Source organism: Mauremys mutica, chromosome 19 (assembly GCF_020497125.1).
Source record: "Mauremys mutica isolate MM-2020 ecotype Southern chromosome 19, ASM2049712v1, whole genome shotgun sequence".
Classification (NCBI taxonomy): domain Eukaryota; kingdom Metazoa; phylum Chordata; order Testudines; family Geoemydidae; genus Mauremys; species Mauremys mutica.
Window position 1 is genome coordinate 9,207,851 of NC_059090.1, and position 14,507 is coordinate 9,222,357.

The 14,507-nt window shown below is 45.6% G+C and overlaps 1 protein-coding gene across 5 annotated transcripts in view; it reads right to left on the reverse strand.

Annotated features, from left to right (window-relative positions):
- COL26A1 (collagen type XXVI alpha 1 chain) overlaps positions 1-14,507 on the reverse strand; it is a 224,745-nt gene that overhangs the window by 45,654 nt on the left and 164,584 nt on the right. For all 5 annotated transcript variants that reach the window (XM_044993587.1, XM_044993585.1, XM_044993586.1 and 2 more), the window contains exon 4: positions 8,727-8,788. In XM_044993587.1, the coding sequence (XP_044849522.1) occupies positions 8,727-8,788 (62 nt within the window). The remainder of the gene's footprint in view (positions 1-8,726; positions 8,789-14,507) is intronic.

Below are 14,507 nucleotides of genomic sequence, written 5' to 3' on the forward strand. Positions count from 1 at the left end.
CAATCTCTAGTATTTATGACTACTGCTCCGTTACAGTGGGAGCTAGTTTCATTTTATATCCTTCAAGGGAAGAGGTGAAGCCCATAAAACATAACTGTTGTATGCATTTCTTAAATCTATCCCCCCTCGGAACAGGTCAAGAGCACTTTAACATCTGTAGTGTAATTGTCATTGTTTTTTGTTACTATGGCTCCACATAATTGTACCTAGTAATTAAAAAAAGATTGGGTTATAAAAGTGGAGTGTGATATTCTATTCTAAATAAATAGGGTGGATTTCATGTAGCAGAGAAAAAACAACAGTGTATTGGTCTAAAGTCTATACATGTTTAAAAAATTTCCTTTAACCTTTCGCAGACTTCTGGGCAGGGTATCGCCTTACGAGGACTGTTTTCATGCAGAAAATATGCAGATCATTTATCAATCACACAATGAATCAGTCAGACACAGGATTTGTAACGTATCTCTTTGCATTTAAATCACTGTGAAACGCCACAGATTTCTTAAAAGTAGTGTCAGGAGATAAGAATGGGTTATATCGACTCAGATCAAATATTGCATTTGAACAATTACCAAAAGATGAGATTAATATCACACGATCCATAACCCTTGGATAGAGTTTGTGAAAAGATATGGGTGTATAGCAGAATAAAACAAATGGGACCTTTTTATGTGATAATACAGATGTAAGTTGTCTGCATGCCTTACAAAAAGAGAATACTGAATTCAAAGGAGGCAATAAACCTGCATAGAGCTGGATTCTGCTCTCACTCAATCCAGTTTTACACCCTTTAGACTTAAGGGATTTAATCAAAATTTACACTGGTGCAGTTGACGGCAGCATTCCGGCTCAATGTTCTTCTAGCTAGTGGAAAGCCTGTACTATGTGTTAGGGGTAAAAGAAACCCCACTCCCAAAAGGCTGGTCTGGCACAATTGGAATCTGGTCTCCTACAGATGTAAAGTAGGAGTACCTCCGCTGAGGTCAAATGGTCCCACAATGGTGTAAAACCAGATTAAGTGTGAGTTAAGCCAGGCCTACTGCATCTGTTAGTTTTAGAATTTTCTCCGCTCTCTGCTTCCTTTCACCACCCATTCTGCAATTATACACCTTGCCCCGTTTTGATTCTCCTGCACCCTGTTTTTTCTCCTCTTCCTTGGATCCTTTCTTTAATCTGCACTAAACAGATCGGGAACACGATACCCGAGCATGAGTCAAACTTTCAAACCTACAACACATAAAAAAAGGAATACCACCTACCTCGCATATAGTGTTTGTCATCAGTAGAACACAAAGTGCTTTACAAAGGAAGGGAAGTATCATTATCCCCATTTTACAGATGAGGAAATGACTTGCCCAAGGTCATCCAACAGGCCAATGGCAGAGACACGAAATAGAACCCAGGTGTGCTGAGTTCCAATCCAGAGTTCTAATACTCTCAGCCTTACAGTCTTCCATTTGAGTGGGCTAAGAGTTAGCAAAGTGAGGTGGTCACCCATCTCTAGACCACGCACAGCATAAATCCGAGCTGAAGTAGGAAGCGAGGAAAGCAACCTAACCTGACATCATTTTACACAACTCTTCCTCTGCATGGTCACGATGCTAAACGTGACCATTCTGGACCAGTGCCACTGATAAGGCATTTTGAGAAAATGAGCGAAGTCTACCTCATGCTCGCTCTCACCCTCAGATAGCATCTAACCATTTTGCCTTAATGACTCCCATGTTTGTTTCTTGGTTATTTACACCTGGTGACAATCCACACATCCCTCATTACAGAATCAGTGGGATATTTTTGCTACCTCTAACATCAATCCAACATGCGGGGTGAACTGAAGGCATCTCTTACAAAGTGAACGATGGTATAAACTTTAGTTACTTCTATAGGTTCCGCAGACCCACAGAACTTTGCTCTACTGCTGACCCCAAGTCCCCTCACTTACTGTCCGATAAATGGAATGGGGAATAAACCATCTTTCTGTACCCTTAATGCTCTGTTGGGCTTTTTTGTGGCTTCTCCCCATTACCTGGACATGCTAAAGAAAGCGGTCGTTTGCTCATGTGACTAGCACATTAGTGGTGATCACAGCCCATCCAAGAAGCATCCACCCAAGTACACAAAACATTCAAAGCCAGATAGCTGCACACTAGCTCTGCCACTTGACCTTGGCTCTGTGCATCTTGGCCAGTTACGCAAATTAGAAACAGTAGAGGTCAGGGGCCTCACCCCTTTGGGTCGGTCTCTGAAGCACCGGCCAGTTTGAGACAGCTGATCTTATCCATTCCCATTCCATGAGCTCACGGCAGCCATGCTGTGCTGAAACTCTATCAGCAGCTATTCATGAGTGACCTTTACTTGATTTACAGTCATTGCTTCATTGCAAGTGTCTCCCTTGTGCCAATGCAACACCCACATATTTGTTGGTTTTGGTTTGTAACAAATAACCTAATTAATTATCCCAAAGTTTTCAACACACACACACACACACACACACACACACAAATAGTCCTTCAGCTATAGCATAAACACAGCAATGGAGTAACTTCTAAAGCTGCTTGGAGATCTAGCCATCTTCCATATAAGATTAAAGGCCGTGAACAGCGATTCCTCCTCCCAAGGAGATGTCGCCCACCTTGCGAATGCTGCAGTGAGCGATAAGTGACTCCCAAAGAGTTAAGACTTTTTCCCCATTTGTTCCAGGTAAGTCTGAAAGAGAGGAGTCAGGTCAAAGTGACCTTTTTGCTGCCCAACGTGTGTCATCTCTCCCACACTGGCTCTGGCAACTCCCTCTGCTTTCCAGCTCAGATTTTCTTGCATAGTTCAGTTGTAAAGCAAAACTTCCTACGTTGGTGAGTTTTGCTTTGCCTGGCACCCAGCTGTGCTTCCACTCAGTATGTTTCACATGCTATGCAGGCAGTGAAAAAGCGAGGGAAGAGAAGAAATCAGAGCATCAGAGGGAGCTCCCTAAAGCCAATGCTGGTGAAAGGAGATTTCTGAGAACCCAAGGGAAGTGGGGAAAGATAAAGATGAAGTGAGAGATGGCCATGGTGAAGCACGGTGGGAAGTAAAGGAAAGAGAAGGAGGTGTGAGTGATAGAGGAACTGCTGTCTGCAGTTCCTCCAGGTCCTGTCAGTGGTTCCACATCACCAGTCCGCTCCTCTCCATTAGTCACTTGGATCCTCCTTGCTCTTCTCTGCCAGGGACACATGGCTAGAGAAGGGAGCCAAATGCTGGCCAGGGGAGCGCTCTCTGTTACACACACACACACACCCCCACCCCATACCCACCTCTGGCCACACGTCAGACAGGGAAGGGAGCACTAATCATGGGTGAGACAGGCATATTGGCAATAAGCAGCTCTCCTACGCTGCAGGCAGAGTCAAGGGTGAGGAAGAGAAGATCTGGGCAGAATACAGGGGAAAGCAAAGCAGCAGATAAATTCCAGATCTCAGCCAGTTCCGGACAGTCCCCCCCACCCCGAGCACTGAGCTAATCTCCCTTAAGCCTGAGGCTAAAGCAGAAGTCTGGCTCCCGTGCCAAGCCACCCAAGCCCAAAAGATCATTCAAATCACGCTAAAAATCTCAGAACAGCCTTTTGAGAGATGTCCTGTTATCTCTGCCTCTGCACTAGCAAAAAATACAGTGACACCAGCCTCTTTTGTAGTACTTGGGTGCTTCTGTTTCTGGCCAAAACCAAGTTCAGAGGGACACAAAAATAAACAGTTAACCCCCATTTTTCTGAACCGCAACAGAAGTTCATTTCAGATTCAGCAGGGAATGGAGGTTCAGAGAGGTTTTTACTTCTTCCGATTCAGTTCTGCCATCTCTAAAAGGAAGAGCGAGGCCAAGTCCAGGAAGATAACTGGCTGAGCCCTATTCATAGGAGTATAAAAAGCCGCCTCATCTTTTGCAAACCCTTTTCAGGAGTACATAGCAAAACTCAGACTAGCTCAGACTTCTACATCATTCCACTCTTAAACGCCTGCTGCCAAAAGACTTCTACTTTTTGCAGTGCTGGGCAAGTGACCTGTTGCAGTGCTGTCCATGTTGACACACAGCATCTCTTGGCTTGTCTCCAGAATAGTTTCTCATCAACTTCTTCTTCCATCTAGTGCTGGACTCGATGGGGACCCATCCACTGGCTTCAAGAGGCCCCTCGTATGCGACCTGATTCTGCTCTCCTAGCAGTGTAAATCTGGAATAACACTACTGAAACCAATGAAGTTAAACTGGTGTAAAATCAGCATAAGTAAAAGCAGCATCAGGCCCATGGTAGGTGGATTAGGTGCCAAGTCACCACTCCTGGAGAGTGAACAGACGCAAAGAGCAAAGGAATAACATTCACAGAGATTAACCAAAATCAGGGGTTATTCCCCATTTCTCGGTCTCCCTTTGCCATTGGGATGGAGTTTCCTTCAGCCATTTTCCTGTTGTGTCACAATGTCATGATGGAATGTAATATTTTAAGACAAGGCCATTGTGTTACATCAATACGTGGTGATGTCGCTTCAAGCTGTCATTGTGGTGAAATGGTGAAAAATCTGAAAGAAGCCATTCACATAAAATAAATAGTCTCTCCAAACTGTCTAATTACCCAGGTTTCTTTTGCTTTCACAATCCAGTAAAATATAACTGAGTTAAGATCTAGTTACAGGAGCACTGTGCTGAAAACTCAAGTCTTCCAACCAACGTGAAGAGATGTCACACACAAATGCTCATTTTAAAACCATGTAGCTAAAATAGAGAATCACCGCGCTCCTCCTCCAGGCTAGACAAGCCTTGAAAGGCAGAGCTTGCTCAGCATTACAAGGTGCCTGGGACTGCAAAACACAGTAGCACCAAAATACACAAAGATGCAATGTGTGATGCCCAAGATCAACTGAGCAGAGACGAATCAACGCTGCTGAAATGTCACCGACTCCCCCAGCTAGTCAAGGGTTTTGTTCTTTCTGTTTATTCAACAGACTGTCCAGCTACTTGGAAGGTCACAGCTTTCCTCAAGATTCCAAAACAAGAATGCAGTTCTTTTGGCAGGAAACTATTATCTATCTACTCTGAACTATCCAAAACTCAGCACTCGAAAGGAAAGGGGAAGGAAGGTGTTGTTCTGATGGCTTTGGTTGGGACTCAGATATTACCAAAATCCTTTGAATACCTTCTAAATGGGACAGCAGGCTACACCTTGGCACTGGACTTCTCATGCATCCACCTCCATGCTAACAATGTCAGACGATCCACAGGGCTAGCCATTAGCATGCTATGTACTTTGGCTGAAATCTCAACTCCTCTCTCTTAACTTCAGTTCAGGTCACAGCCTGAAGGCTTCAAGTCCAAGAATTCTCTAATGGGACAGCATGATAGTTTTGTCCATCTATAGACAAATTACAGCCAAGCTTACAAGGGGTGGAAAGGGACCCTGGCAGCTCCTTCTCTCACTAGTGCTTTCATGCAGTAGGCAAATACAATGTTGCTGCCAGCACTTACTAAACATCTGTGTGCTGAGCTGTTAGTGTTGCTACATGTGAACTCACTGCCACCTTTGTCCACGAAGGCACTGAAAATTTCCTCTGTCTTAATCCAGTTTCACATCTGCCTATCAACAGACTCCACTGCAGTTTCACTCTTGGGCAGGGACAGTCAACGGATCCTAAGGGAGTTAGGCACCCAACTCCTCCTTTGACAATCCCAGCCTTGATTTACAGTAGTTTAACTGAGCCCAGCACCCAGCTCATTCAGTCCGTTAGCATAACGGCACAAACCACCTCTGCTCAGGCACTGCACCTTCCTTACTAATCTAATGGTGCTTTCGGTGCAAGGGCCTTAAGTGAGTCCTAGATTTTTTATTTTCTGGGGAGTGAGGTATACAAACTCCTGACAGTGCTGGGGCTGCAACGGATGCAAAAGCCAGATGACGTCAGTGGGCGTCTGTCATTTGGTTTCTTTGAGCTTTGGATCACACCCATTGTGGGTAGTTAAAAGAGGAGAGTCATCTTTCCTCTTATAACACCTCCTGCTCTTCACTGCCAAGGAACACAGCCTGCCTGTACTTACTGCATCAAAAAAAAATATTCAGCTCATCTTTGAATTGAAAACAGAATCTTCCCTTACACCATGACCATTGTTTTCATTTGAGGAATTCAACTCCCTGGAATGTTTTTCTTATTTTTCTCATGGTGAAATACAACCCCACATGTCTCTGAGGGAGTTCCAGAAAGCGTCACTCATTTCACTTCACGTCAGACACAATTCCCCAATTATCAGCAAATCATGTATTGTCTGTAAAACCATCCCACATCCCATCCTCCTCCCCCACCCCCCAGGAGATTCCCTGAATTCCTATGACAGATCACTGATAACCATTAGCTGCACACGCATTAAGGAGATCCGAGCGCTATATCTGACAAACAGGAATGGACTGTCACAGAAGGAACCGAAGATCAAAGGGAATTAACTGACTCTGCTTATGGGAGCTATCTTTATGACGCTTGGTGGGTACACATTAAAACAATTTAACAAAAAAACACAATACTGAATTCCACCTGTGAAAGGTTTTCAACAGTGTGTGGTGCATCAAATCCTCCTAACATTTTGGAAAAGGATAAAAGGAGGAATGCAGATTTGAACACGTGCACAAATAATTGTGCATTAGCACAGTGGATGAAAAATATGGAACACCAAATCAATGCAAAGTAGGTGAAGATCCTAACACTGTTGCAGTTACATCAACAAATATAATGCGAGACTTAGGGCTTGCTATTACATGGCGTTATTCTGGAATAGCAAGTGCACTTCAAATTCACACACTACCTTAATCTGAATTACCTTCAAGTGTCGACAATCCCTAATAGGCAAATCTGCAAACAGAAGCTGCCACTCATCACTATTGTGCAGCGAGACACATATATGGTGCCTAGACCTTACGAAGGGCCTCCATACCTGAGTAAGAGATGTGTACGTTCTAACTGGAAAAGCCCATACACTCTTATTTGCTGCTGTTGAAGCAGCGAAGTGAAAGAGGGATTTGGAGAGACGGGAGCAGCAGAGAAGCAGTAAAAAGAGTTGAAAGACTAAAGAGAAGAATGATGGGAGACAATCACAAAAGGACAGCCTCAAAGCTCAGATCGCTGCCCTTTTTCACTGAGTTGGATTGCCTCTGATTTAGATTTTATAACACAGGAAATACACAAGCTGTTCCTCCATCTTGTCTACTGACTGTATGGATGGAGTTTCTTCTGCGTTTTTTAATATTGGAGCTCACACTCAGAACCTATTTGCTTTCAGAGGTTTAATTCTCTGCTGATTTACATCCCATTGTTATAGAGCTGAATCCAGTATAAATTTGCCCTCGTATTTCTTGAATGCAAAGAATAAAACCCTAGGGGTTCAGATGGACACTTTCTCATCAAGAGTAATGAGCCGTTATTTCCATTAACATTAACCATCGTTTACAAATAGAACCACAGTCCAACTGTGGGTTGAATGTGGACATTTGCTTTAGGCTTTTTGTCCTTAAGGGTATCACATACAGTCTGATTACATCTGCTGATCTTTGGTTCTGTTCTAGTGGCAAGTGTTATCAGCCTCAGCAGAGATGCTAAACAATGGAAACTGACCTAACCTCCCATCTGCAGGTACATCTACACAGCAATTGGGAGGTACAACTGCAGCATGGGTAGGCATCCCCAAACTAGCGTCGATCAAGCTTCTTGCTGAAAACAACAGTGCTGCAGCTACACATATTTCTAGTGAGCTAGCTCAGGTCTGCATACACATGCTGTCCCAATTGCAGTGTAGACATACTGTAAGACAGGGGTGGGCAAACTTTTTGGCCTGAGGGCCACATCGGGTTTCGGAAGTTGTATGGAGGGCCGGTTAGGGGAGGCTGTGTGTCCTCAAACAGCCAGGCGTGGCCCGGCCCCCGCCCCCTATCCCTGCCCTGATGCCCCCCCCAGACCCCTGCCCCATCTACCCCCCACTGCTCCCTGTCCCTTGACCACCCCCGGAACCCCCACCCCTGCTGGCCCCCTGCCACCCCATCCATCCCTTCCTCTCATTCCTGACTGCCCCCCCGGACCCCTGCCCCATCCAACCACCCCTTCTCCCTGACCGCCCCAGAACCCCTGCCCTGACTGCCTACCGCTGCCCCATCCAACCCCCACTCCTTCCTGACTGCCCCCTTCAACCCCCCTGTTCCCTGCCATCTGACTGCCCCGACCCCTATCCACCACCCCGAACTCCCCTGCCCTCTATCCAACCCCACCTGCTCCCTGCCCCCTTACCGCACTGCCTGGAGCACCGGTGGCTGGCGGCGCTGCCCGGCTGAAGTTGGGCCACACCGCCACCACGCAGCACAGAGACCAGCCCAGGCCCCAGCTCTGCAGCTGCACTGCTCCAGGAGCTCGCCGCCCACAGCACTGCACTAGTGGCGGAGCAAGCTGAGGCGAAGGAGGGGCCAGCGGCGAGCCTCCCAGGGCCAGAGCTCAGGGGCTGGGCAGGAGGGTCCCGCGGGCTGGATGTGGCCTGCAGGCCATAGTTTGCCCACCTCTGCTCTAAGAGGTGGTCATTACAAAACAGGGTTGCGTGATAGGAGTGGGGCAGTGTGGTGAAGTAATGTATGTTGTTTTTGCTCATTCTGCACCTGTTTGGTGGATTGTCTTTTCAGCACCTCTTCCCCAGCACTAAAGTCACTATTTTTTTCCCCTTTAAAACACGTTCCATGTGCTTACCTTGGCTTCCAGAGTGTTTAGCCTCTCAGTCATATCAGCTAGTCTTGTGCAATTCATGCATTCTAGAAAAGAGAAGGGGTACAAGTGTTTTATTAATTTATTTGAACAGCTCTTAATCTGCAGTCTCCTGTCACTCTGTGTCCATGCAAACATTGATTTCACAAGACTAAGAAATAATGCTTATGGGGCAATTATAGACCAAAAAAATTAAATATTAAATGCCATTGCACAAGTTAGTGGCCACAGCCATGCTAAACGTAAATGAAATCTCCATAAGATCTGAAGCTGCTAAGAGGTTTGGAAGGTTCAAATTAGCTCCTGAGATGTAGAAATAGGCAGACTGTAGATGAGGAGGTCTATGGTGCATGATAAATAGTCACCTGGTTTCACAATGTATTTACATGGCTGGCACCAGCACATAGACTACTTATACCACCTGCAGCTATTAAATATCTGCAGCGTTGCGGCAGACACTGCTCACACTTCAGAAGTTGCTTCTGTTTTGAGAGAGATTGATGATTTTAGGGGCATTCCCCATTTTAAGTACAGGGAATCCTCCTCCACCTGGAAGAAATCCAGCCTCATTTCTAGGATTCCATGAAAAAGTGAGACCACTGTATGTACACGTACACACACACACACACACACACACACACATCTGGGCCTACTGCAATGTCCATGAAGCCAGTGGAAATACTCATTGCCTTCAGCAGGTGCTGGGTCAGGCACCAGATCTGAAGCAGCCCTAGGTATCATTCACAAAGCAATTCATCTCTCACTTTACTATACAGGAGCCACTAGACACTGGATGACGGTCACCAGATTTTCTGCCGCGTCCACTCTAAAGAACAAACAGAAACGTAAGGGGCTGCGAGTGTGGTTTATAATGATCGCCCGATATAAAGAACATCACTTATCTAAACGCCGTGACTGCATTTACCCCTGGTTTTCATTTCAACGGTTTCTTAGAATTTGTGGGTTTGGTTTGCTGAGCAATGCTTTCTGTTGAAATGGTGACTATTTTAAGTGCTCTACGGCTCTCCTTCCCGCCTCTGGGCGGGCTGGGATCTGGGGAGACTCTGCCCCTAAAGGGTAGGGAATGGGGCAGGTCTCAGCCCCTCTCCTCCCTGATCCTGTGTGCGAGTGGGTGTACTAAATGGGATGAGGGGCAAATGAGAACACCCACTGAGATGAACAAAGCAGTTCACACCTCTCGGAGCTATTGTTTCAGACTGTATCCACGGGGTTCTCTTCTTCAGCTGAGAATGTCTTTGGTCAGTGTTTTATCCTCTGTCACCCATTTTCCCCACAGGTTGGGAGCAACTCTTTGTTTTACATTACAGGCTACCAGAAAGTCTCCCAATCCCTCTGGAGAACAGATTAGCTCATTCAGCTTCTACAATGCAGCAGTTTTAAAAGGAAAAAAAAGTGAGCTGAGCAACATGGAATATTATAGATAATAATATAATAATATAATATAATACAGTAACCGGTTGATTGTTATGAATCGGTTGCTACTCTCATATCCCTCATTCCAAAACAGATCCAGAAATAAATCTGGAGTTTTCGGCTCCATTGACGTCCACTGGATTATTATTATTATTTATTACGTGTATTGCGGTAGCATGGAGAAACCTCAGTTACAGGGCAGAACCCCACAGTGCCAGGTGCTGTATACTACACAGAACAAAAACTGGTCCCTGCTCCAGAGAGCTTACAATCTAAGCAGATGCATCAGGCCCTAACAGCAACGAGTCTCCAAACGCACACAAAGCGTCCTAGGAAGTTCTTCCTCTTCAGTCTATCAATGCCACTGAAATTCTGCAGAGGGATTTTTTTTTAAAGCTGCTTAAACTCCCCTTGGCCCCTAAATTTCTAATGGCCACCTGCAAACTGAACATCTGACTCCTCAGGCAGATTTGGTTTCAAGAATTTCATTCCAAGTACTGGGCAACATTTTATTTTCCCCCGGCACAAACTGGCTCATGCATATGCGAATGCCTTAAGTGTGTTATCACAAAATGGAACAGAAGGGGTGAGGCTTGTTTGGTTCGGAACTGTTTGTGGCGTGTAAAGCAGGAACGATCTGTGTGTAGATTGGCTACATGCTTTTGATCTTGCTCATCCGCCCAGGAAGAAAAGATTGAACAAACCCATCATTTCACAGAGCCAAAACGGGTACCAGATGCATTACAGAACAAATAAAATAAGGAGCCCTGTTCTCCCCTTTCCCTGTCCAAAGATACTATTAACTCCCATTGATTTCAGTGGGACTGACTTGTTCTGTCTGAAATTCACTCCTGTGCAGAGCAGGAGATGGATGTACCACCTGAGAACTCATCTGGTACATGGGGCTCGTACTGCCCCTCTGCGCATGGTTCAATTTCACCAAATTGACGGGGGAGAATCAGGCCTACAACCTGTGCCAGAAGGAGTTTACAAACTATGGTCCTGATTCTGCAATTAACTATGTTCGTGCAGAGCCCTACGCGCTCACGGAGCCTCTCTGACTCCACATGAGCACGTCTATTTGCAGGGCATGAGGTTCATTTTCAAACTGACACAAGGAGTGATGATAATTAAGGATAACGTGGGATGGGGATGAAGAAGCAGAAGAGTCGCAGTAATAAGCTCATGCAGGCATTTGGTTATGGTTTGCGTCCACCGACGCACCCACCAAAGAAATGTAATGTTAATTAATGAAAACAAGGACAAATCAAGAAAGATTTAAAGTACAATATATAGTGCTCAAAGAATACGGTCTTATTTGTTAAACTTAATAGTTACTTTATTTTGGCGCAGACTAGAGGATCTTGAGCTGTTCTTACAAAGGAGCAAGGGAAGGTCAGCAACTCTTAGGTCATAGGTTGCTGAGAGGGAGCTCGACATGGGTCTGAACCCCCCCTGAACTGTATGAAAGTTCAGAACTACGTGCGAACTTTTTACATCCGACCCACTTCTCAGGATGCACAAAGCAGCCGCCTATGCTGCAAAGGCAAATTGTTCTACAAATGCAAAATGGCAAACCCTTGCGTTATAACTTAACCTAAGCAACCTACAGACCGCGCTTTCAAAAAATGAAGTGCTAGATCAGGGATCGGCAACCTTTGGCCCGCGGCCCACCCGGGTAAGCACCCTGGCGGGCCGGGCTGGTTTGTTTCCCTGCCGCGTCCGCAGGTTCAGCCGATCGCGGCTCCCACTGGCTGCGTTTCGCCGCTCCAGGCCAATGGGGGCTGCAGGAAGCGGTGGCCAGTACATCCCTTGGCCCATGTCACTTCCCGCAGCCCCCGTTGGCCTGGGGCGGTGAACCACGGCCAGTGGGAGCCGGAATTGGCCGAACCTGTGGATGCAGCAGGTAAACAAACCGGCCCGGCCCACGAAGGTGCTGACCTTGGCGGGCCGCTCGCCAAAGGTTGCCGATCCCTGGGCTAGATAAACGCTAAGTATTATTACTATATGTACACTCAAAACATACTTAGATTAAACAAAACAGCAAGACAGCTTCTAGAACTCTAGTCTAATGTTGAATCTGTTTACTACCAGGGGACTGTATCCAGTACTTAGGGTGGGGTGGGGGAATGGGAGGAATCAAGCAAATACATATTTTCTGTATCCACTTACTATGAAATTAAGTATTTAGAGAGTCTGATCCAAAAAAACCTCATTGAATCAAAAAATGGAGCCCATAAGGTCGAGTTTTCCGATCAAGGAGAATGCCTTTTGCATTATTAAAGCCAGCTAGGAGGATCTCACATCATCATTTCACATTCAACACTGAATTCATTGTGGCAAATCTTACATGCTCTCTGAACTGGAATTCCTGAAGAGACTCCTTCCAGGTCTGCATACATTCATCATCTGTTGCAGCGTGGCACCATCGTTTATTTCTCTTGTATTCCTAGTCGGTGCGTTAGGTGGGGGGGGGGGGTTTCCAACTACATTTTGAGTAAGGAGTTGTGATTTTACTCTACAAAATCCAACTTCAAAACACATGGTTGGATTTGTTTTAGAAATATTCCAGGAGGGAGGATAAATAATTGAGATAATGACCATTATACTGTACCAGAGTATCACATGGCACCCAGTCTGTCTCCATAATGTCTCAACATGATTATCCCACTACCACTCCTTATGCACCATTCTCTCCCCCCTCTCGCCGTATGTGTGCCGTGCAAAATAATGCTACACGATGGAAAGAAATGACATGACATATCAGATGCGGGATAGGATCAGCGTTTCTCAAGAAACGGAAATGTAACAGATCACAGAGTCTGTATCCCTGGGGCAAGATATAAGCCTGCTGGTTTTGATCTAAAAGATTGCTATACTTGATCATAGATTGAAGGTCTGGCCCACACCCTTTTAGCTAGTGTAGATTGGGGGCTCTCTCAATTTCAGTGGAGCTATGCCTTGTGAAGTTATTCCCTCTTTACACACCTCAGACGGCTTAAGTATCAGCATAATTGTATAATGATTATTTTAAAATATATGAATTTTACCTGTTCAGTGCTTCCAGCCTCTCAAATCTGAGAGCTCCTCATCACCTCACTAAAAGCAAACACAGTGGACATGATTCTCCCCTCTCGGTTACGACCGGTTTAAACCCATGGTTTACACCAGTGGAAGTGAGAGGACAGTCAGGCCAGTGTTTATACAAGGGTCACATGTCACCAATAAACCACAAATTCTGCAAAAAGAAAAACTTCCCAATGTCTCTGCCCACTTTTCGGTCCCTACAGCGTGCGCACATGCACAGACAGACAGGTACAGGACACAGAGAGAATCTAAATTCAAAAACAGAAGGGAAACTAAAGGCCAAGTGCAAATCGGCATAAGTCCTTTGAAGTCAGTGGATCAAGGCTCTGGGTTTCTGCCCTGAAGGATTACTCCAAAGCTGATACACGTCTACCCCGATATAATGCTGTCCTCGGGAGCCAAAAAAATCTTACCGTGTTACAGGTGAAACTGCATTTTAGCGAACTTGCTTTGATCTACCGGAGTGCACAGCCCTGCCCCCCACCCCCACCCGGAGCGCTGCTTTACCGCGTTATATCTGAATTTGTGTTATATCGGGTCATGTTATATTGGGGTAGAGATGTATTTGGGATACAGTAAATGGAGGGTGAGAAAATTCCAGAGCCATGGACTCTTCATTTAACACAAATGGTCTTGAGAGAACAGGAAATAAGAGGATTCTATCTCTCAACAACCAGCAGCTCCAAAGTTGCAGTCCTCAGTTTCCAAAATTTCAGTACGGTCCAGTGCATTGCACACCAGTCAGGGGAACGGCTGATGGGAAGGGGGTGCCAGGAGACCTAGGCGGTTCTCAACCTGTCTCCAATCTGTTGTAGGGCCCTGGCCAAGTCACTTCCCATCTCTGTGCCTCAGTGTCACCATCTGTAAAATCAGGGTAACAATACTGACCACTCTTCTAAAGTGCTTTAAAACCTGCGGATGGAAAGTGCTCTACAAGTGCAAAGCATTCCTGTTCACATAATTAGTCTCTTGGCTTCAGTTGTACTACTTCCAGGAGTAAGGAGCCGTCTCTAGATAATTATACTCACCATGTACACCGTGCTTCTCATAGATCTCACAGTGCTCTTCAAAGGATGGAAAGAATAATTATCCCCAATTTAGAGATGTCAAGCCTGAGCCACTGGAAGGCCCCAGAATGTCAGTGTGAACAGGCCTGGGAATAGAACCAGGACTCCACTGGCTTTTACTACAGTATGAAATGATTATTAACTGCTTTGATTCAGACTACAACTGGTGTGTGATCAG